Consider the following 25,420-nt stretch of genomic DNA (forward strand, 5'->3'; position numbering starts at 1 on the left):
ATATTTCAAGCTGTCATATACATACGCGCACACAAACATACGCGCCCACGTCCACACATGTACACATATTCACGTTCGCTTACATACACTCACATTCACGTATATATACACATACGCTTACGTATACACATGTACTCACACACGCGAACACGAACACACACATGGACGACGTCACTTCCGCTTTCTAAGGAAATACACATGCGCAAAAGACACTCCAGAAGCAAGTATAAAACATGGAGACAAGCTGTTTCTAATCCTCTTTTTAGGACCAACTCTCAAGTAGAGAGGTTGGGCGAACAAGCCGCCGCCGTTTCGGCGCGCGCGCACCTCACGCCCACTTCCTACTATGTATGGGGCACGAGCTAATGACTGTATGTATACATTCTCCCTCTTTCTCTCTCCATCTACTACTGGCCACTAAGAACACCTTCGCGTAGCTGACTACTAACTGATGACAACTCTAATATCCTCTTCCTTGCCTACACGCTGGATTCTCATTTCCACTACAACACTCACTTCAATTCCCACGCGCGAACAAACAATAATGACCCAAACTTGAGATGAAAACACATTTCCTGTTCTTGCTACAACACCAGTCCTGCAACGGACATTGGTTACATACGCGCGGACATGTTATAACTAAAATGTTCATTTCTTTCAACAGCAAATAAACGACGTTTATCTTATCCATTACTTGAGTCATTGTTTCCTTCAATTCCATTCGTTTCATTATTCTTTTGTAACGGGATTGGGATATTTATATATCCTAGTCCCCTACATACTTACGTTGCCGTAGTAACTAAACGATTATTTGTCACTTTTACAAACATTTATTTATTTATTTTGAAAAACGTTTTACTCTTTATGAATATTAAAAGAAAAAAAGTTACTAAACATTTATTAGCAATTTCTCACAAACATTTGTTTTTAAATTTCTTTTTAAATGACGACTGTTATCTTTTTTAATAGTATTTGCGGATGGCTATGCTATGCTTACAACAAATATTAATAATTAGCTAAAAGAAACCGCAAAATGAAGATTTTATCCAATCAATGCAAATATCACATTTACTGTAGTTACTCTCAACTGTTTAAAAATACTTATGTTTTCTTTAAAAGTTTCTACCAAAAATATTTTATGTAAAATCGTTGAAAAAAAGCGATAAAATTTTTGAAGTCGAAACTGCTTCAAGAATATTTATTTTTAAGATTTTAACTAATAATTACTTTCACATAGATATATTTGTAAAATAGTAAAGAGAAAATTAAACAAGACCCACACTACTTTAAAATTAATTATAACGTTTGCTTTAATAATTACTATCAAATAAATATTTTTCGTAAAAAAAAAAATCAGAAAAACAAAAGTCTAAGTTGAAACCAAATTTTGAAATAGCCAAATACAATTTTTGAAGGCCAAAACAGCTTTACAAAAAGGCCAAATTCGCGAAATTTGACTTTAAATAAAGTCCAATCCTGGAAACCCATGCACAGGTAAATTTTTATATGAAGTTGTCTCCCCTTTTCGTGTCACTTCCGGTCGGTATGTAATTCATTTCTCCATGGTTGTAATCGCTCGTTTTTTGAAACTACCTCCGCAGGATTTGTTGTTGTGGTGGTGTCTAAGCTATACTACTTCCTGACTTGAGATAAGCTGTTGATAGTTAATCCTTTAAATCCGCAGAGGCAATTTGTTGCGTACCTATGTGATAAGTAAATAATTATAATAAACAATAATAATAATATAAAAACTGACGACTGACGATGGCTTCACAAGAAGTTGTTGTGTCTCGATCGACAAGCATGTCTGCTCTAGGATTGAAATGTCCGATGATGGTTCTGGCAGGGAATTCGCACCCCGTCCTCGCCCAACTCATCGCAGAGTAAGTCACAATTTGCCTATTAATTCATATTTATTGATGTCTGTCGATTTAGAATGCTTTTCTTGACATTCATCAATATAATCTTTTTTTTTCTGACTCGATATCTTTTTGTTTTTTTTTAAGCTAACGATGCATCTTTACAATAACCCCGCTATGAAAATACCCGCCTCTCTCTCTCTCTCTCTCTCTCTCTCTCTCTCTCTCTCATATATATATTTTTTTAAATGAAACTATGAAACTATTTTTGGATTGGCTATACTAATAATACTACACTCTTAGGAGGGTACAAAAGCAACGAAAACATTTTACCCCCCCCCACACACACACTTTTTTATTTAGTTAAAAACTTATCCCTCTTCCCCCGCCCCTATCCCAAATGGTAAAATAATTTAACAATAAAAAGATTTCCTAGAAAATGATGAACTCATTAACCTCGTTTCGACTTTTTTTAAAGGAAGATGGCGACTATATTTTTTCGGACAAATGTTTATTTTGGCGTTCTACGATGCAACTACAAGCTGCATCTTACAGTTTAGTGTTCTACTTTCTTTTTTGTTTATTTTTTACTATAACATGAGTTAAGTAAAAAATAAGTTAGAGGGGGGGGTTATTGATAAAAACAAAAAACATTTCAAGTGCTTGTACAAAAAAAGTCGACAGATCAAACAAGGAAGATAAATCGTGAAACAAGGGAAACCAGATTTTTTAAAAATTGTTTGGTGTACCTATTTACTATGCCTCCCCACGGGACAGAGTTAGACACCAGGGTCGTTTTTTAACGTGGAGAAAAGGTACAAAAATAAAAATTGTCTCAGTCGTGAAGGATTTCTCCTCCACCGAAAGAGAACAAGAAATGGAAGTGCAGCATCTGAACAGATACTACACTTTGATCTTTACCAAAAAGGCCAAAAATCCCTCCCCTCCCCATATTAAGAATGGCTTTCGATAAAATAGTTATTTTATTTCAGCGCGATATAATGTACATAAGTTCCAAAACAACAAACAGCAGAAACAGTACTTCAATTAAATTAATCAAAATTTTGAATTTCCAGTTCTGTTTTCGTAAATTGATTTTTATTTTACTTTCAAATTTAACTTTATCATTAGATCTTCTTTTCAAAGCCATGTACCATTACCAGACTACGTAATCTAATCTTGGTGAAATAATTACATTATTGTAAATAAAATTACTATCTGCTGTCTTTTCTGTTCTCGATCGGAGAAAGAGGGATCCTGCTAGACTAAGGTGATTTTAATTTTGGTACTTATGTATTTTTGGTACCGCGCTGAAATAATACTTCGAAAGCCACTCTTACCATGGGGAAGGGAGTGTTTTGTAACTATTCTATGCTTCCACCTAACAATTTAATAATAATAAAAAAGATATTGTGAAACTTGAATTTAACCTGAAAAAAAAAAACTATTTATAAATAGCGCGGTACCAAAAATACGTAAGCATCTTAATTTCTGTTTCAATTCGAAATCTCTTGTGTGGAGGCGGGGGGGGGGGTCTCACACTAAAAAATCGACTTTGTGTCTAACTCTGCCCTTGTGGGGAAACAAGTAAATACGAATATTGTTCGAACAAAAATACATTTTTTTTTTTTCACGACAACGTTTTTGTTTTCTCCCCAAATATTGCAGTTCGAGTTCGTGAATAAAAAAGACACGTGGTGTTTTCATTTTTGTGGTTTTTCTTTTTAGATTTTTCTAGGAATGCTTTAAAAGTTTCGCGGAAATATTTTTAGTAGAAAAAAATGAATATCAATGAAAGAAAAAATATAAACTTTTAGAAAAAAATTAATTTATTTCGACTTTTTTTTTTTTTTTTTTTTTTTTTTTTTTCAGGGATTTAAATCCCGGAAAAAAGATAGAAACTGCATTTGAAAAAGTTTGTTACAAACATCCAATAAGTTTTTTGATCAAAAATAAAATAAAAGTAAATAATATTGTAGTGTTGCACTGTTGCAACTGTTGCATTATATATATATATATATATATATATATATATATATATATATATATATATAATGCAACAACGATTGCAACGCAACGCTTTGGCCAAGATCAAAGTGTAGTATCTGTTCTTCAGATGCTGCAGTGCTGCACTTCCATTTCTTGTTCTCTTTCGGTGGGGCATTAGTCCTCCACGACTGAGACAATTTTTATTTTTGTACCTTTTCTCCACATTAAAAAACGACCCTGGTGTCTAACTCTGTCCCGTGGGGAGGCATAGTAAATAGGTACAATATTATTTTGCCAGTAAGTCAATAAATCTTCTGCAATTGCTTCGTTTGCTTTCAATTCACGCATGCACGCACACACACACACACACATATATATATATATATTCACGCTCTATCATAAAAACTGCATGTATATATATATATATATATATATATATATATATATATATATATATATATATATATAATATGCACTTTTTTTATGATAGAGCGCGAATTTTGTTTCTTCTTTAACACCGTCATAAAAAAATGAAAAGAAAAGAAATTATTACTTTTAATATTTTAATATTTCAGGTGTCGAAAATGAAAATAGCCAGAGTTTTAGAATTTTGATAATTAAACGAACGAGTAGTTTATATTTTAAATTTTATTTAATTATATCGATACAAAGTAATGCGTGTTACCATGCTGTTTTAAAACTACGGTAGCACAACACGGACAATAATTTCAATGTTTTGCTCACGGAAAAAAATTGATTTTTTTTTTTTTTTTTTTTTTTTTTTATGCTGTTGTCATTTAGATTAAATTTTGGGTAAATATTACCTTACGCTACGACAGAACACCGATCATTCTAATTTGTTTTTTAGGGGTATTCAAGGTCGCTGACAACAAATCTGATAATCAAACTCGTCGCAAATGTACCATTTGCATGGTATGAACCCCTGGACCTTGAAACTATTTTGCGCCATTTCACCGCCTTCAGTAGTTTTTCTTATGCGTTCGCTTGCGAACGGGCGTAGTGAAGGGACTTATCACATCGCGCAGGAATATTTTTTTAATGTTTTTCGTTCTTTTTTGGAGTGGGGGTCAATTATAGAACTTGTGTAGCTTGACAGGTGCTTCTGCAGTTTAATTAACCGTTTTTCCCCAACACGACCCCGCTTCCTCCCCAATGTAAACAGAAAAAAGTAAAATCTCCTAATGTTAAATGGTATTCTAATCGGTAAATGTCGGCACGTTGCCGCGTTACTTAAAAAAAAAAATAACCGGTTAATTAAACTGCAGAAGCACCTGTTAAGCTACACAAGTTCTATAATTGGATCCCCCCTAAAAAAAAGAAAAGAACGAAAGACATAAGAATGTTTGGTGCTTATGTTTTTGTAAACCGCTTGTGAAAACTATTTAGATCAATTAAAAACCGCGTAAGACAAAAAAAAAAAAACATGAACCACATCAGTGCACTGATGTGGTTCATGTTTTTTTTTTTTTGTCTTACGCGGTTTTTAATTGGCACATCACATCATAAAACTTTCTTATTTCAAATGGCCTCTTACAGATTCCTGCGCGATGTGATAAGTCACTTCACTACGCCTGTTCGCACGTGAACGCATCATGTAAGAAGAACACCATTGAAGGCTGTGAAATTACGCAAAATAGTCCCAAGGTCTAAGGGGTTCATATCATGCAAACGGTACATTTGTGACAGGTTTGATTATAAGATTCGTTGTCAGTGACCTCGAATACCATTTAAAAAAAAAACAAATTAGAGTGGTCGGTGTTCTGTTGTAGCGTAAGGTAATATTTACCAAATTTTGTACTGTGCCTACTGTGCTCTCACGTTTTTTTTTTATTTTGCAATGAGGGATAAATTCTGTGCGTGCTTTTTTTTTCTTCTTCTTCTTCTTCTTCTTCTTCTTAACAAGCTCTACCTTTAAGCAAATGAGAGTATTGTGTATGTCTCTAAGGCCACTATTCGCCCATACATATATGGTTACTACCTTTGACTTGGTGGATACTCGTCAACCAAACTCCAACCCTGTCTCATCGATGGAATGTTGCATTCCTACACCTATTTGACAAGTATTTTAATGGATAGTGCTCCGACGAACTCCAAGCCCTTGTACTCCCTCGACGTAACCCCTCCACCCGACAAGCAGCAAAATCCCACCCCTACACAGTAAAGATCCCTAGATGCCAAAAGCCTTCTACTCTAATAGTTTCTTCCCTCGAACTGTTGGACTTTGGAATTCCCTCCCGGATCCCTGCTTCCCTGGCTATGTTGACATGCAGAAGTTCAAGTGTAATGTAAACAGACATCTTGCTGCTCAACTCCCTACATAGTATCCTTACAAATTATGTTCCAAATAGCAGCCCCCTACATCAAAGTAGCACTGTGCCTTGTTTTGGGTGAAAATGCAAAAAAAAAAAAAAAAATGCATGTGATGTTACATCATTGTTAGTTGAACTTAAAATAAAACAGTAGAAAATATAGTTAACTGTCATAAAAAGTTAGAATGATCCGGAAATGGAGATCATTATCATCACGTTTGTCGCAGATGGCCATGAGACTGCGACATGTTGAATTTATATACGAAACTTATCTCCCATTTAGTTTTGCGTATTCTTTCCCTTATTTTTGTCAAGTTTTGCAAGGTAGTCACCCGTAAGGTAATGTTACCTTACGCTAAAACAGAACCCCGACCACTCTAATTTGTTTTTTTAGGGGTATTGGAGGTCGCTGACAACAAATCTGATAATCAACCCGTCGCAAATGTACCATTTCATGGTATGAACCCCTGAACCTTGGGACTATTTCATCGCCTTCGGTAGTGTTTTTTTTACATGATGCGTTTGCATGCTAACAGGTGTAATGAAGTGACTTATCACACCGCGGAGGAATCTTTAAGCAGCCATTTGAAATAAGAAAATTAAAAAAAAAAAAAATTTGGTTCATTTTTTTAATTATTTTTTTAGATCAATTAAAAAGCATTAAAAACTACAAAAGACAAAAAAAAAAAATGAACCACATATTTATAAAATGCACTTTGTTTAAAAAGTAAGCGTTTAGCAATTTTATTTTTAATATTGTAATTATTTGACAGACATTGGCCTTTGGGTCAAGATCACAGTGTAGTATCCGTTCTCTGTCCTTGGTCAGTGAAGGAGAAATCCTTTCTGACTGAGACAATTTTTATTTTTGTTCCTATCCAGAGTGCCCGTTTTTGGGGAGCTGGATGTTCCCCACATATTAAAAACCGGCATTGTGTCTAACTCTGCCCTCAGTAGTAGTCAGGTACATAGTCTTACATAAAGGCATTTTCGGTTTCTTTGAAATGAATTAGCCTAGTTTATTCTCAGATAAAAAAGAAAAGAAATAAAAACGATGTTTTTTCTTAATCAGAAAAAATAAAAAGGAAAATTAATTCTTTTCTACAAATTCAATTTGCAGATAAGAATAAACTGCCCAATTCTTTTTGCATGTTTAACTGAACTTTTCGCACCCTGCACCTACCACCACCAAGATAGGCAAGCAAACCTAAGTTACAGATGTTAATATTGAGACTCCCCTCCCCACGCACAAGCACTTCTCAGCCTATATAAGTGTAAAACATGTTAACAAATAATAGGGAGGGTGTAGGCTTAGCTCTAATCTTTATGGGAGTTCTATTTACTTACAAACATTGGACATTTTATTTATTTATTTATTTTAGAGAATATGGGGCGTTATTGGTCCAACCAGCTTTTTGCAAGGGAGGGGGAGGCTAGGTGTATTTTGGAGGGATGGTGAAACAAAAAACAAAAATTTATTAGTGATTGGATTCCAGGTGAACGCTTGCATAGCACCAGGTATCCTGCTGTTTAATTTTACTTAGGTCAAAGTTCTTAAAAATCAAGGGCACCCTTCCTAGGGGCTAACCTTTTGATCGCTATATGAGATGCATAGATTGATTTGAATATCCAGTAAAGTTTTATTTTAAATCTTAAAAATCAAGGGCACCCTTCCTAGGGGCTAACCTTTTGATCGCTATATGAGATGCATAGCTATTTGAATATCCAGTAAAGTTCTATTTTACCTTTCAAGCACTGAGTTCATAAAGAAGTTGATAACATAGTTTTCCTATCCCCAATTGACCGTACCTTTCTTCTGGTTTACTGGATTCCAGAAGAATTCATCTAGTCTGGTGGCGTATCCAGCTTCGTGTTGTTACTTGAGGTAACATCATCTGGAGAAGGTGCACTATTCTTTGTGGGATTTCCATACTGGGAAGATCTTATTTGGCCGTGAATACTATGTGATTTTGAATATTTAGTCAAGGTTTACTTGTAGGGAAAAGTATTCTCATGCCCGGTTTACCTGATAAACCCCTGTACAAGGAGACTTTAGACACTCGAGTTATGTTCACAATACAAGCATGTATAAATGAAACTGTAATAGAAGACATTACTCACACAAGCGGCTGTGCCTCTGTTTAGCCTGTCAGGTGACAGAATCAGGGAAAGAAAAAAGAAAGAAAAACTTAATTTTGTAGATGGGTTCTTATATATATATATATATATATATATATATATATATATATATAATGTGTGTGACAGTAATTTGCATATGAGGAGAATAGTGGCTATTAGAACGACAAATTGGAGAGAACAGGCAGTCAAGTTTTTGATAGCTGACAGAGAGCATAGACCTTGAGAGTTAGTATCATGAATTACAGTTTAAGTTAAGGGGAGTTGGTGCAAATTGTGATGTTGGTGAGAAGTTCTGACATTTTTTTTTATTTTATTTTTTTTATTTACAAACAATTCCGGCTTTTTATTTTATTTTTACATATAAAACAGTAGCTAAAAAAATGAACAGATTTGATATCTGCTTAATGCCAGAGTTTGATAGATCTGCCACTGGACCGTCTGCCATCAAATTGTTTCAGAAGGCTGAGTGTATTTGTAAATTGTGCAAAATAAGAGCCAACAGCAGTCATCCCATTGAGGTTAACCGGAGGGGGCTATGCAGTGTACCAACGATTTGGAGATGAACCAGACTAGAATGAAATGAAGCACAGCTTATATATAGCATTTGACACAGATCCTTTTGTTGTATGGAAACGGTTTATTGGCCGGCGATTTCACTCCAAAGAAACGGTCAACGTTTACTAGCTGATTTACAGAAATTATCAGTACCGTTTGGTGATGTCAATGACAGAATATTAAGATGTGCCTTTTTGGTAGGCTTACCTGAGCATATTAGCAAGGTTTTTGGAACGTCATCACAAATTGACGAATTAACAACTGACAAGTTATTGGCTTGAGTTCGAAATGTTCTTATGGTACTGGAACCAATTATAGCAGCAGCAAGCACTAGTCATATGGTATCTGAACGTTATGGAAACAATGTGGGTTCTCCCTTTGCGATAAGTGTGAGAGCCCTGTGTGCTATAAATGTGGGGGTCCTAATCATTTTAAGGGGTGCCAGTTAAAGTGGTACGAGGTATGTTTATTCAAGAACACAAAAGACACTACAATGTTATCGGTGCAATGAGTTGGGTCACATATTTCGCAGCTGTTTGGGAAGCAAATTCAAGAACAAGGTATCGTTGTCACTTGTACCCCTTGCCAAACAATGAATGCAGGATCGCCTGTCGTTGGCATAAAATTAATGATGTGCAGTGTTCAGCACTCATAGACACAGGATGTTCCCGGTCTATAGTTAGCGCAAATCGGTGGAGAAAACGAGTGAATGGTATGACCATCAGTGGCTTCTTCCAAGCATGTTGCAGTGTAGGGACTGTTATGATCTGTACTGAGAAAAATGACAGTTTTTTTTTAACTACTTTTTTTTTTTTTTTTTTTTCATTTATAGAAAGTAAAGTAACGCGTCAAAGAAAATATAATACAAGAAAATATTTAATGTATACGGAACTGATGATGAAATTGTGTTCATTAAAACATGTACCAAGTGTAGGTGGAATCGTGTATACATGTGTGGGCAGAGAGAGGAAAATTTTATGTGCTGAATGGTATGCGTGTCTGTGTATGTAGAGACAGTGTCCATTGGGAAAATCTATAGTAAAAAGTCTGGGTATTGTATACGTGTGAGTAGAGCAAAGTTCTTAGATGCCAGGAGTGTCCTCAAGTGTGTGTGTGTGTGATAGCAGCTGTCAGCCCCAATAGAGAGAATGACAAGTCTGTCTGATGTTATCTGTTGCAGGTCATGAGAGAAAGAAAGAGATACAATCTGTGGAGCCCTTTTTATAGGGTAGGTCAGGCCCCCCCCCATCACAACAAAGATAAATCGAGTTTAGCGCCATCTATTAATATGTGTGTGTAATTGTGTTTTGAGAAGGAAATTAATGCTGCATAAGATTATTAAACACGTTTATTTGAATTATTCAGATTGCTCTTCTTTTGGTTCTCGTATTCACGGTTCACTTTGAAATTCGGCACGGGTAGATTCCCAAGAAAAAAAAAAGCATCTGGAGAAAGTCAAAAGTTCCTATTTACTTTTTACCATGAGAGCCGAGTGAAATGCGGTGGCATTTTTAATCTAGGGAAAATACAGCTCTCTCAAAAGGGGGGGGGGTTACTCTGGATCGGGACAAAAATGACAGTTACCTCAGTCTAAATCTTCTCCTTCACTGACTGAAGACAGAAAAAATACAGCATCAGAACACAAAAGACAACCCCAATCTCACCCCATCCAAAAGTTCAAAGGTTACATCAGCTAAACGAACAAAATGAGCATAGTATTCTGGATAAAACACATTATCAATCATCTAAAACAAAAAACTCTGAAACTTTAAAGAAATCTTATTTTTTGTGAGCTCTAAAAGAAGTTTATTATTTAATTGGATTTTATTATTGAGATGAGTATTATTTATTAATTTTTTTATTGCAGACTGTTATCCTCATTTTTCTTAGTTGTTGTTTCACGACGTTTTGGCCAACTATTCTTCTGGCCTTACTTGACCAAAACGTAGTTAGAAGACAACAACTATGGATGGCAGTAATTGCTGAGAATGCAATTAAGAGATTCGAAGTTCCTATCCCGTCACGGTTACCACCTGACAAAGACCAGAGGAATAGTTGGCTGAAACGTCATAAAACAGCAACTAAGAAAGATGAGGATAATAGTCCGCAATAAATAAATTAATAAAAGAAGTGTCCATTTCAATTTATTTTAAAAGCATAGTTAATTCAAAAATACAAAATAAATTGCACTCAGGTTGCCAATAAAAAAAATAGTTTTTTTCTTTTTTTTTTTTTTTTGTGCAGTTGCTAGAAATATCTTTTTTTTTTGTGCAGTTGCTAGAAATATCTTTTTTTTTGTGCAGTTGCTAGAAATATCTTTTTTTTTGTGCAGTTGCTAGAAATATCTTTTTTTTTGTGCAGTTGCTAGAAATATCTTTTTTTTGTGCAGTTGCTAGAAATATCTTTTTTTTTGTGCAGTTGCTAAAAATATTTGTAAAAAAATAAAATACTTTAGACTTTTAGATTAGGAGTTCTATTTTTTGTATAAATTAATGTTAAAAAAAACCCTTAAGTAATCAAACTTTGGTCATTTCATAATTTTCAGTTTTTTCATAATATTCTTCAGCATTCAACTCTGAATTCTTTCATTTCAATAATTCTTATTGTTGAGAGGTTTTTGGTCTTGGTAAGTGGTGATTCCTTAGTTAAAAAAAAAATGAATAGGGTTGCAAAAGTACTACCCCCCCCCCAATATAGTTCGCTTATTATTTATTTAAGAGTAAAATTAAATATTTTGACATTTGCTAATTTTATCAGAAATGCATTATGCAGTAGTTTGGAAATTGTATTTTTTGTTTTTTTAAGATTATGACATGCTGAATGTATAGGCATCAAAATCAATTTAGTATTACATATGAAAATACGTAAACTAGTAAATCAACCAAATGGTATATTTCTAATGGACACCTGTCAATATAAACTTGGAATGAAGGATAGGTAAGATGAACTAAGGTCTTTTAGTGAGTTATAGTAAAATAACTTGGTGCTTCTATATTATAATAACGAAAAAATATTAAATTTAAAGTAAAACAAATGGTACCTACATAATAGTCATGTTGCATAGTAACATATCCAAAAATTACGGAAATCGATAAGGTAGAAAAATAATGTGAAGACATTTTTTTAAATTTAGCGATTTGGTTTCATAATTTACTGATTTGAATTGGGGAGGTAAATAAGTTTTCAATTTCTCAAATTCAATTAGTTATTTTATTTATTTTTTTTAAATAATTAAAAATTCAAACAGTTAAAGAAAAGTTTGTTTTTTTTTTTTTTTTTTTTTTAAATTCACAAATTATTTATATGTTATTGTTTTCTGAATAAATTCAACTGAGTTAGTTCCCCTTTCGCTTATGTCATGTGACCCAATATATCCAACCCAGCATGTAACCTTATCAAACTCTTTTTACCTTTATCGGAACTGTTTTTCATAAATAACTATTTTTCTTTCTTATTGTTTTCTGTAAGCTTTGGATATGTTACTAAACTCTGTGTATCACTTTATTGCAGGTCAGTATATTTTTTTTTTCGAAATTTTTTAATTGCTATGAAATGCAGACAAGTGAAATTTTTGTACAAGTATACCATAACAAGGTGCCTTATTCTCTGATTTTTGTGGAATGCTTCAAAATCACTTTGAATAGCCTCTTGTAAACTGATGATGTTAATCGGCGATTCTGAGATGATGTGATGCTATAGGAATCTTCCTCCAAAGTTCCTTCGATGAAAATTGAACATCTCTTTCATAAACTTTCATCTTTATTATTGACCAGAGCTGCTCAATTAGGTTTATATCTGGAGAACAAGGTGGCCATGTCATCAAATTTTCTCGACTAATGCCTCATAACTTAAGGTAGGATGTTGTAGCCTTGGCTGAGTGAGATGGTGCATTGTCGTGACATAAAAATCAATTTGCGGTGACACGCCAATGGAAGGTCATCAAACCATGAGGACAAATACTCATTTAAAAATAAAATATAAGACTGGCTTGTCAGTTTGACACCTTCTGGCACTCGAAATGATCCAATTAGTTCATCGCAGATTATTCCTGCCCAAAACATGACACTTCCACCTCCCTGTTGACAATGGAATCGATGAGGACTCGGGAATCCAAGAGGACTCCAAACTTTTGCCAACCCATCTGGTCCATCAAGGGTTGCACTGGCCTCATCGGTGAAAAGAACATTTTCAAAGCTGGTTTTCATGTATTTCTGAGCCCAAGCCAAACATTTTTCCCTATGAGTTTGATTTAAAACAGGTCTTCCTATGGGCTTAATTCTGAAAGATTGAGAACTCTGAGACTGCCCACTCTTGAGCATCGGAGAAATTGTGGTGACATGATCGATCTCTACAAGTACATCCATGGGATATATGATACAAGAAAGCAGTCTTTTCAAATCGCCAAAAACAGCGCAAACAGGGGGAACAGCTTCAAAATCGTAAAAAAACACTGTAGGCTAGATGTCTGCAAAGGGACCTTCTCACAGAGGGTTGTCAACACATGGAATGATCTCCCAGATCCATTGGAGATTGCTGCTAGTTGTCTAAGAAATTCTTCCCTTGGAACGATGAACAGGTCCAAAACCTGGACCTTAAATATCTATATATCAAAGTCAAAGTTAATGCTTCTTGCAATTTCGTTTAAGACATTGCAGCATGTCTTTCTGGATAAGGAAGGTATTCCAGCCTTATCAAATATAGCAGCACTGTTCCTGCTCGGTTGCTTGATAAGTTGACAGCAAATTTTTCTAACATCACGAGCAGAAACTGACTTTCCTGTGTTTTTGTCCTTCCTTGGTTTGATGTTTGAATTTTCAACAAATGAAGACGCTGTTCTTCGATCTCTTCCAAGATCTTTGGCTAGATCTAGAGATAAACCTTCTGCAGGGCCTGCAACAACACGTTCCTTTCCACTAGCCTTTCTAGTCATTTTGGGAAACTTGCTATAAAGTGATGCACACTTAAAATTACCAGAAAATAGAAAAATTAGAATAATTTTTAAAATATTTGTTCAAATTACACAAAAATAAAGGAAATAAGGCACCTTGTTATGCTTTTCCAGTGTACCAAAGTTCACTTCTGTGCGTTTCATAGCAATTTCAAATTTTTAAAAATATTGACCTGCAATAAAGCCGATACACACGGGGTTTATTTGTGACATGACAATTACGTTGTTTTACTTTACGGATATGCAAATTACGAAGTGTCCGCGAGAAGAAGGAAAAACAAAAAGGAGAGAAAAATACACCACATGCTCGGGGCATACAGATATTTGACGTGTAAAGTCAAAGAAAAGAGGGAAGAGAAACACGAGCCAGGCTAGATGGATATGTGGCAGTGAGAGACATTTAAGTGGTGGCGAAAGTAAATATAAAAATTTTGTAAAAAAAAAAAAAAAAAAAAAAAAAATATCTGACCCACATTTTATTTATTTCTTTTCAGTTTTATTTTAATGAATTACCAAAGTAAAGTGTAATGGTCACATTACAATAATCCAAAAACAATTTGGGAAACATAATAACAATTACATGAAGAATAATGGTAATCCAGGGATTTATTCCAACAATCTGCTTTTGAGAGGACACGCACAAAGGCAACAGCCATAAAAACCTGACATAGTGATATGGGACAAGGAGAAAGAAGCAACCATAGTAGAAGTTAGCGTCACTAATGATGCTGGATTAAACAGAATTGAAAAGGAAAAGATAACAAAATACCAAAGTCTTATGTATGACATGAAAAGAAATTGGAATCTTAGGGAGATCTCTATCATTCTAGTAATTATAGGAGCAACTGGACTCATGATGGTTGTTTTTGTTTTACGGCATATAAACACTTCAGGTTCTTTAATGCCGAATCCAGTGATTTTGAAGAAACATTTTTTAATAGAATATATATATATATATATATATATATTTTCCAGTCGGTTTCTATTTAACTCATAGTTGGGACCCTAACAGGTACTACCACTCCGGGTTAGAGTAGACCTGGGAGCAATGGCAATTAAAGGGTAGCTCCACACTCCCCGAAGCCCGCAAGCTAAGGACTAACCATCGGATATAGTTTAAGGTCATATCCTGGACTCATGAAAAAGAATTTCAAAAATTACTTGCCAAATATACACCATGAACCCAGTGCAAGAGAGATTCAAAGAATTGTACTTAAAGGGACAGTCAGAATCTTAAAAAACATCTCTTGGTTTGAATATATGAGTTAGCGAGTGAATGTTTGGCATCTGGTAGGCTGCTTCATCTCCAACTTGAATAAACTGATAAGAAAAATAAAATAAAAAAAAATCACAAAAATAATACATGGACTATCAGAGATTTCACTTCATTAGGCTTAAAAAGTGAAACACATATGAAATTTCCAGCAAAAATGCAGTTAAAACCAGTTTATAAAAAAAAAAAATAATGTTCAAAGCACTGTAAAAAAAAAAAATATAAGGTATAAAATCTAAAAGATTTCATGAAGATAAACAATAATAGCCAAGAAATCAAGGTCAAAATATTGAGTAGCCAATTAACATGCATTAATCAGAATAAAACGTGTTGTCTAATTTACTTTAATTTGAAAGGTAGATTCTAATAAACAGCCATGTATTATGTGTTTTTTATTTGTTTCTTTCTTTTTCTCTTATTAGCAACAACTTTGTGTAATGGGTGTGCGAACCATTATAAGAAATTAAAGAAAATGGAGAACGTGTTTATGTCGCAATGACAAAAGGAACTTGCAAGCAATGAAGTTGCGCGTGGAAAGTTATGATCCTATGAACTGTGCTCCCTCCCCTACTTATTTGGGTTTGCCGAAAAATGTTACGTTAGGAAGTAAGAAAAATGAGTGACAATAAAAATGACTGGCAACTTCATTGAACTCCTCAGGCTGAATAACGGCCTGACAATTAGTTGTTAACTTCTGAGTGATTGGATAGCAATAATAAACTAAGAAAAAGTTTATCTGATCAGTTCTGATGGGTACAGCTGGGAGTGGCTGAAAAGAAAACCTTATATTTAATAATCTCCGATCAAGAGAAAATATATTTGAAGGACTGGCCGTTAAGGTGTGAGATCGGTTCAAGTAGGTGATTTCAAATGAACAATGACTTTTCCCTACAAGCAAATGATCTCTGATTTTAGCTGATGTCTATGACTTGGGAGATTGGAGACCTAGCGAAAAAATGTGAATGTCAGCAACAGGGCCCCAATGACACACACATGTCTGCGTTTAACAAGTCAAGTTTACACAATATCTGTGTCTGCATTATTGTTTGAGTTGAGTCCGAATTATAAACCAGTGTTTACACTCTCGGTAGTAGTCACAGCTAGAGTCAGCATGGTCAGACGAAGAAACCCACGCAATATTTGTTTTGAGAATCGATGGTCACCAAGGGCTTATATGGGTTATAAAAAGGTTCATAACAAAAAATACAGTACTGTTTATGTACATATGACGAGTGCAAACTAAGACAAATGAATCAAGTGGTTGCACTTGTTTAGTCAACCCAACTGAACACTTTGTGGCTGGATTTGGCTCTTCACTTGACCTACTGAAAAATAGCTATCATAAAAAAATTGGAGGTGGAGGTTAGATAACTCGCTTATCTTAATAATTATAAAACTCTGTGGACTGTCTGGGCATCTTTGCTTGAATCATATATGCTGTATATTTTGGCATATAAGACGACCCTTAAAGTTAAAAAAAATCATCTTTAAAAACTAATATTTCTTAAGATACCGGTTGTAGCAATGTCTAGCCTAGACTAAACAAACATGGTTTCATGATTTAGCAGTCGTTTTCTACAACCGATATATGATAAATTTAAAACTTGCCCCAATTTTGTACGTCATCTTAACTGATGGTCACTTTATACACCAAAATATATAGTACTAGCATTTCAGCCCGGCGTTGCCCGGGTGTTTGGATGTGTATGTTGAGCAAAAAAAAAAAAAAAAGTGGTAGTAGGAAGGCAGGCTCAAACCCATACCGCAACGGAGGAAAAAAACGGGGTAAAATCTAATGTTTATGCTGTTACGACCACCGCCAAACCGGAAGTGACATTTTTTTAAATTAAGGCTAGACAATCTAAAGGAGAGGATAACTTTCAAAAATATCGGCGAAAAAAGTGACCCCCCCCCCTGTAGAAAAGTGCCTAGTTGAAGGGCAAGATATTAATGTTTTTAGCCAATTTTCCGATATTTCTCGTATGAAAGGTCGAACTTTAAAACGATACTGATCTTGGTAACATCCGTCGCCTCTATTGAAAGTTTAAGGCAGACATGCAAACAAACATACATGCATACATTTATATATTGGTAACTAAAAATTTTCTACCTAACTGATGAAAAAGCTTGCCCTATCTCTGAATACCCTTTATGTAAAATTTCAAATATTTAGACCAGAAATTGTCTGAGTAATTTGGAAGAGACCGCAGAGGTCAATTTTTTAAACTTTAACCCCTATTATGACCCCTTAAAATTTATTGTTTTGGGCTCAAATCAAGTTATTAAGTTAGATCCATGTCCAAGGAACCTATATCAAAAATTTCAAGTGCGTAGACCCAAAATTGTCGGAGGCGTTTGTTAGAATTCTTAAAGGTCAAATCGTTGAACTTTGACACCTTAATCGCCAAATTTCTGGCCAAAAACCGATCACATCGATTTTCCCAAATCTCAGTACCCTGTATATCAAATTTCGAGTCTGTAGACTGAAAATTGACAGAGTTATTGCGTAGGGAAATTTACACAGACACACACACACACATGTTCACTTTTTATATATAGATATATATTATAATGAAGTCCTATTCCTGTCTGTCTGTTCACAATTTAATTAATATGTACAAAAGGTACACTGTTTCACAAATTAATCTTCATACTGAAAACGGACTTATATACTTATATATATATAAATCATGCTGGAATATATATATATATATATATATATATATATATATATATATATACTATGTATTCAAAAGAAATCTATATTGAATTCGCATATTACATTGAGATCGATTTTATTAATTAGCTTGATGTTATTAATTTTTGTTGTAATAAAATTCTTTTGATTGTTCTATTTAGAAATATTATTTAAAGTTGACTTATTTAATTTATTTTTAATTTAATTTGATTTATATTTAATTCATTTTCACTTGTTAATAACTGAGAACAGTTCCATTTAAAACCAGAAGCAAACTTATTTATTTAAACTAGGAGAGTTATTTCCCATTTAAGCTATGAAAGTTATTTTGTGGTTGATTTTCATAGACCAAGATAGATGTGTTTTTATGCTCTGCTAAATCAAGCATGTGATCACTTTTCGTAAGAATTTAGGACTAATCTCTCTGCCCGGCAATATGTTTCGGCCAGGCAATGCTGAGTATATACAGCTAATCTATTATATAAAGAAAAGTCACTCGGATTCTGCCTAATTCTGCAGAATTACAGAAATTTTGTGTTAGTAGACTTTGCAATTACAAATTAAAATTCAGATTTATTTCATACTATATCTGACCCAATATTTCTTTTAGTTCGATACAGATCATAATGTACATTGCTAAATATCATAGGCTAATGAATATAAATGAATAGCCAATCAAATAATTTCATTTGTAAAACTCATTGTTTGTCTTCATTTTGTTTTTTGTTTTTTCAAACTGTATCTCCTCCAAGACTGCTCAAATTATTGCATTTTTTGGGGGATTGTTTTTTATGAGTCTTTGGTTAAAATAGTTGGTAAGAGGTCAAAATTGAAAAAAATTAGAACTTGGCAAGCGTAAGTTAACTTAAACTGCTCTTCTACGTATGCGCAAATATGTATACATTTGTACATTAATCTTAGTTTATTTTTAGCTATTTCTTATCCAACTGACAAGGGCTGATTCAGTAACGTCTTACTTAGGCTGGAGCATTATAAATTTTGGTTTCAGTTTCAATTCCAGCTGATGGCACCCATGTCATTTTTTTTTTTTTTAACTTTTGAAATATTGACTATATATTAGATACAGTATAATTGATAGAGAATTGATTCTATAATAATAAATACAAAATCTGCATAAATTAAAATACTTAATCATATTTTACAACCTGTCAACACCAGGTGGTATATGAATAAATGCAAAAATTGGAATTATTTCTCACACTAATGATTAAGTCAAAGCACCTTATTTCAAATTAATTCAACTTGACATACAGACACACAATCTTTTTTTTATATATTACTTATGTATATGCAATATCAGTTTTTGGTTTTGAAAAACATTTTATTAATTAACTATTATTTGTTATTGTTTTTTTTTTTTTTTTTAAATTCCGTGATTGTTTTGATTTTTATGCAACAAATAATTCTGTTTTGCAATATTGTTTTATCTCCTGGATAAATATTCAGCATTCGTGTCCAAATGTTCGTTTGTTTCCAGGGACTTGCTTGATTTTCAACAAGTTGTGATCTATTTCTATATTGCAAGTGAAAAGGCAAATTGAATTCTTTTTCCTTCTTTTAAAAGATAAATAAATTTGTATCAAAATTTCTAAAATAACAAAGTTATCAATTAAATGTTATTTTAAATTAATGTTTCAAGTATTTCAAACAGTGATCTTTGCGAAATGATTTTATCTATGTAAAATACTAATACATACATATGTGTATATAATTTGTGAGTCTAGAAAACCAATACAACGCAGAATTAAAAAAACAAACAAAAACATTTGCTTAAAATTAACTAAGTTTCAGTGATATAACGCCATCATCAGGAATAGAATCAAGAAATGTTTTGGTTTTTTTTAAATTCTGCATTTTACTGGCTTTCAAGACTTATGAATTTCGATTCAAATTTAAATGACACTTAGCTAGCTAACTTGACGTTGCCCGTGATGGAATGATAATCAATGAATGTTTCGCACTCATATTTTTTACTGTCATCAAAATCAGTGAAATCACCTATTTTTCAATCAAATCGATTGATTGACTACTCTAGTTGGGGACCCATCGTGGTGTTATCAGGAGGAAACTTCACATGCAGTGATTTAGTCCATGATACATTGTAGTTTACATTGCACTGTAGAGAATCCAATATTGATTTTATAAAATTGTTTTATATATAATGGTTTGAATTAAAGTTTAAAATGCAAAAGTCAAGCATCATGCTTCAATTGTGCTCTAAACAGAAACATTAATTTCAAACGTGCAGCTGTCATATCAAAAAGCCTATGTTGATTTTATATGCCTGGCCTTAATCGTTGTGCAGTGATAATGACTTGAATTTAAGCTTGAAATGAAAATGTCAAGTATTATGATGCAATTTTGCTTTAAACAGAAACATTCATTTCGAATGCACCCCTATCATATCAAAGAACTTCCTGTTGATTTTATATGGCTAGGCCTTTCTGCTTGTGTGGTAATAAAACTTTTCAAATGCATTTGCGATGTTAGGCTATGTAAGATGTTAACTTTGCTTAAAATTGCCCGTTCTTTCATCGGATTATTTCGATTACTGATATTTATCGAAGATATTCCGGTACAAAACCTATCTAAGAACACTGCCAGGCACATAAAGTACCTTTGTGTGAAATTTCATAAAAATTGACCCAGCCGTTTTCAAGGAAATGAACTCGTGCATAGACAAATTTTCTTTTCTATAATAGTAGGGAAGAGATATGTTTAATTTCCTCTTTTTTGACCCCCTTCATTTGATACAATCCGCTTTTTCCCCGCCACTTCTCTCTCTTCAAGGATTATGTGAATGCAAACTATCTTTGTATTTCTCACGGCTTGCAAGTTGAACTTCACTTTTTTTTTTTTTTTCTCTTATCAAAATATTTGAGGGTGGAGAAGTAAGGAAGAGTCAATTATCTGAACAATTGAAATCCAATACGACTGTCCAAATGTAAAAATGCAAATTCTGACCGTTAAATACAAGCTAATAAAAACATTTTAATCATTTGAATCTTTTGTTTTTCTTTTTGAATGTTGGCCTCTTTTCAGTCTTCAGAGACAATGGATATCCCCTGTAAGTCTGCTTATATGGTAAGTTTATGATGAAGCAAGGATTGTACAATTCACAACGGCAACTCTCCTTAGCTGACATTGCTCGCAACTAGTTGCAGGAAGTCCACGACTACTGGAATGCTGAGATGTGCAGAGAAAGTCTAGTGCTATTTCAGAGTTTGCATTCTTCAGGATTCAGTCTGCCCTATTATTTAACCCAAAGTTAATGGTAGCTCAGCATTCATTCATATATAACATGGCACTTTGAACATAGCTGTTGTAAATTCAGCTCCGAGTATAGCAAGTGAGTATGAATGATAGACCTGTTTAAAATTGGGAGAGGCTCACTAAATCCAACTCTAACCCTAAGCTTACTAAACTTGCCTAATTTCACTTCACTATGTTCAGCTCATTTATCACATCAAATTCTAGTTTGAAATTGTGTGTTATATAAAAACTTTGATCTAGAACCTTTGATCCAGAAAATCAAGAACCTGAACCAAGGTCGCATTGGCATCTTCTGTCAGTTTACAGTAAGCAGGCGGCAAAATGCTGACATGATTATCCAATCAGCAATCATCTGTCAGCAAATGAAAAGTTTCAATGAAATCGATTCATTCCAACAAGAAGAAAATTTTGTTTTAAAAGCGAAGATGAATTACAGTATGCTGTGTGAAATTATTACATTTACCGTTGGGGGGGGGGGTATTCTTTCTGTCACGAATGTAGGTTCATAGTCAGAAATAAGAAATGTAAAAAGTGCGAAGATCTCTGTAAGATGACTAAAAGAAATGCTGTTACAGACGAATTTGCAAAAGTACAAAATGCAGATGAACATTCATCCTGACTTTAGTCTAATTCTAACCTTAAAACTACTTTTCTGATATGTGAAAAAAACAAAATTGTTTTCGATCATAGTTGTTTCCATGGGGCAGGGGGGGGGGACTACTTTTAATGAAAAATAAAAACATTTGATTTTCATTCAAAGTTATGCCCATGTTTTCATCTAAAAAAAAAAAAATTTTTTTACCCTTTTTTTTTTTTTTTTTTTTTTTTTTTTTTTTTAAACATTTGTTGCAAAAAAAAAAATAATAATAAAATTTCATTGGAAAAAAAAAATTTCTTTTGTATAATTAAACTTATGGTAAGTCTTATCTTGTTTTAAAATTTTTTTTTCAATGTTTTGAATTTCCCTTCTGACCGTATTCACATTGGCTTTTTCCAGCAACTACCAAAAAAAAAAAACTTGACACAGCCGTGGTCAGGTTCTGGATCAGTACCAAAACTTTTCCTTTTAAGAGTAGTGTAGAATTTGTTCTCTTATGCGACCATTGTCAACAAGAAATTATCACAATCGATTGTGCATTAGCAAACAGAACAGTTTTGAATTTTGTGTTAAATAAAACTAGGAGGATTCTTCTAATTAATAATATTAATTAACCATTGGCACCAGGTTTTTTTTCTTCTATTACAAAGATTAAAATACCCTTTTTCAAACGAAATAAAATTTGGAATATTAAATTAGAATACCCTCTCATAGACTAGTTGCACAACCTAGTCTTCAGAATCCTGTCTATGCTTCTATTTAATCTATTAGCTAAAGGGAGGATATATAGATTCATGACTTTCCTTCCCCCCCCCCCTGCTAAGCACACAATTTGCTTCTGTAGTCACTAACCATACTTCTAACATTTGAATATATCTAAATAAATGCAAAAGTTGGGATCAGAAAAGGAAAGTAATTTGCAGGAAGCAAGTTTCATAAGCTTACAGTTCTTGGCAAAAAAAAGCTACTGGAGTAAGAAGTTGTATTATAATGAAGTATCAAAATGGTGAATTGATGAAGACCACTAGACCAACAAGTTAAACAAGCTGGAACAAAGGAAGCAGGAAATAGATCAGACAATTCTGAAGAGCACATACCATAATAGGATTTAAAGCAAAGACTGAGACTAGCAACATCACGTCTGTGAGACAGAAAGAGAGAGAGGTTGCAGAGATGAAGAAAGGGCGGAGGCCAATTAAATTAGATATGTTTCTGTACCTTATCAAGAACTGTAAAATGGGATAGATTCACCAGCCAAAATATAGCAACAGTACTCCATACATTGTAGAAATACTGCTTAATTTGCATTTTACTTTTGCAAAAGTACATTTTATTATTAAACTATTATTTGTTATTGCTTTTTTGTTTGTTTTTTATTTTATGATTTTTTTTATTTTAAGATAAAAAAAAAACAGTCCTTTTTTTTTTCTTTTTCTTTTTTTTTTTTGCAATATTGTTTTATTTCCTGGAAAAATATTTGTGCTCAGATGTTCTTTTCTTCAGATTTTCAATCTATTTTTTAAAATTCTAAGTGAAAAAGGCAGATTAATTTTTTTTTATTTAGTCACATTTAAATTTGTATCAAAATTACAAAAATGTTAGTGTCTATATAAATACAATGAGACAGATTTTGTTTTCTGCACATAAAATTATGTATGCAATTTTATTTTAAATGTTACAAGTATTTCAAGCAGTAAACTTTACAAACCGATAGCAATCTAATATATAAAAGGCTATATGTCTCCATATTTTCAAACTCTATCTCTTCCGAAACTAAAAGTCGCAGAGTGGCACTAGGGGCCTCAAATGATTGGATTTTTTATGGACCTTTAGCCGATTTAAATAGTTTTTATGGAGTCAAAATTGAAAAACATTGTTATACATTTTGTACATTCATCTTAGTTTATTTTTCGTCCCCCGAGAAAAGGAGGGTGGACCTGTAAATTCACCCTTGTCTGTTTGTACTTTTCTCAATAACTACGCCTTGAAATTTTTTGAAATTTTGCACAAACATTAAACATGATATGAGTAAAAAAAAAAGTAACAGAAGGGATTTTCTGGGGAAACTCCAATTTCCCCCTTAGGAGTGCCTTTCAGGTTAAAGTGGCTAAAATTGACGCTTTTGTGCTTATTAAAAAAAATTGATGCCTTAGATTTTTATAAAACTTTCTGAAACGTTGTAGCTAACTGATTTCTATATAATTTTGTTTGTCTATACTAACTCTTGGGTGTGCGCCAGGGGCTCTTTTAGGGCTAATAAAATATTCCATTTTTGGGACTATTTTACCATATTTGTCCAAAATTTTCTGTGTATGTCTATTTAGCAGATTTGTATAGTGCTGAACTCAAATTTAAATATTTTTATTGGGGCTGAATGGGAGGGGGTCAAATGATGGACTTAGTCATTTCTTTTTTTGTGCATGGTGCAGAACTAAAATTTACATATGTTAAGGCCTAAAACTGCACCGTTTTTCATTTTCACCAGGGTTTGATGTTCCCTGGGGACTTTTGGGGCTAAATGGGGGGGGGGATTTGGTGAACTCAGTCATTTTTTTATGCTTCGTTCACTGTGCACTCACGGGGGATCATGCATGCTTCACTTGTTAATTTTTAATCAGTTCATATGCATGTCATGTTGGTACAGTGGTAACGTCACCAGCTTTGAATGCTGCAGTTTTGCTTTTGGTTTTGATTCTAGCTGATGACATCCAGTACATTCTTTTTTTTTTTACTTTTGACTATAATAATATACAAAATCTGGACAAATTAACATATATTTAAACGTATTTTACACCTGGGTACATATTTACACCCACTAGTAATAAAAATACACAATGTTGTCTTTCTGTGCAAATAAAACTGCATCATTTCTAGTCTGATTTCAGCTAAATTATCAGGAAGTTTCAGGTAATGTCTTAAATTACCCTACAAACATTTATCTACAAAAATCTTTATAAAAAAAAAAAAACTTGCCTTGAAGAATTTCAGTGCCCTTCCTTCTTTAAAACTATTAAAACATCTAAAAGTGTCCTTGTTTTATGAGAATGAGTTATTTCGAATTAAAGTTTAAAATCCACACACTCCCCCACCATCACCATTCATCACTGGGACAAAAATGGGTGAAAAAATAAATATACAACAAATAAATGTTACCAGAGACAAGTAAATTACTATCTGGCTAAGTTTTTTTTTTTGTTTTAACTTACTTTAAAACTTCTTTTTTTTTTTTTTTTTTTTTTTTCAAAAGAAGCTGTGTGTTAACTCTATTAAGTTAGAACGGAAAAAAGTCATGGCTGCTAAAACCATTGCATGAAGAACAACATTGATAATCGCTCAGAAATCGAAAATTAGACAAAATACTGGTAGAAACACATCTAATGACATGATTTTTGCTCTGTGTTTGCTGTTGGTTTTTCTAACTTGTATCTAAAATCAGGTGCCAGCTCAGATGACAAACATCAGGTCCACTTGCGTCACTAAGATCGAACGACTTCAAAGGCTAACCTGAGGTCGCAGGGTGTCGATTAGCAGAGGAAAGTCTAGGAAAATATGGGAAGAAGTGATAAGAATGAAATTGGCTAGAGATTGGTTAATTTTGAAAGACAATGGATACCTCCTGCAAGAGTGTCTGCACATCAGAGCTCCACATTGCGAGTGAAACAGTCGAATTTGTGAGTGATTTTTCAAAGTGGCAACTAGAAATAATGAAACACTTATTTTTTGGCAATTGTATTTCT

The 25,420-nt window shown here is 33.5% G+C and overlaps 1 protein-coding gene across 3 annotated transcripts in view; it reads left to right on the forward strand.

Annotated features, from left to right (window-relative positions):
* Nucleotides 1–25,420, forward strand: part of LOC145252617 (phosphoribosyl pyrophosphate synthase-associated protein 2-like) — a 105,499-nt gene that overhangs the window by 39,511 nt on the left and 40,568 nt on the right. Inside the window, exon 1 of one of the 3 annotated variants that reach the window (XM_080112333.1) lies at nucleotides 1,515–1,883. The exons of 1 other annotated variant lie outside the window; for it this stretch is intronic. In XM_080112333.1, coding sequence (XP_079968459.1) covers nucleotides 1,765–1,883 — 119 coding nt within the window. In that variant the 5' untranslated portion in view covers nucleotides 1,515–1,764. Of the gene's footprint in view, nucleotides 1–1,514; nucleotides 1,884–2,349; nucleotides 2,414–25,420 lie in introns of those variants that run through there. One more of the 3 variants, XM_080112334.1, reaches the window with a different exon arrangement.

This window comes from Euprymna scolopes, chromosome 29 (genome assembly GCF_053919585.1).
Source record: "Euprymna scolopes isolate OS-2025 chromosome 29, ASM5391958v1, whole genome shotgun sequence".
NCBI lineage: Eukaryota > Metazoa > Mollusca > Cephalopoda > Sepiida > Sepiolidae > Euprymna > Euprymna scolopes.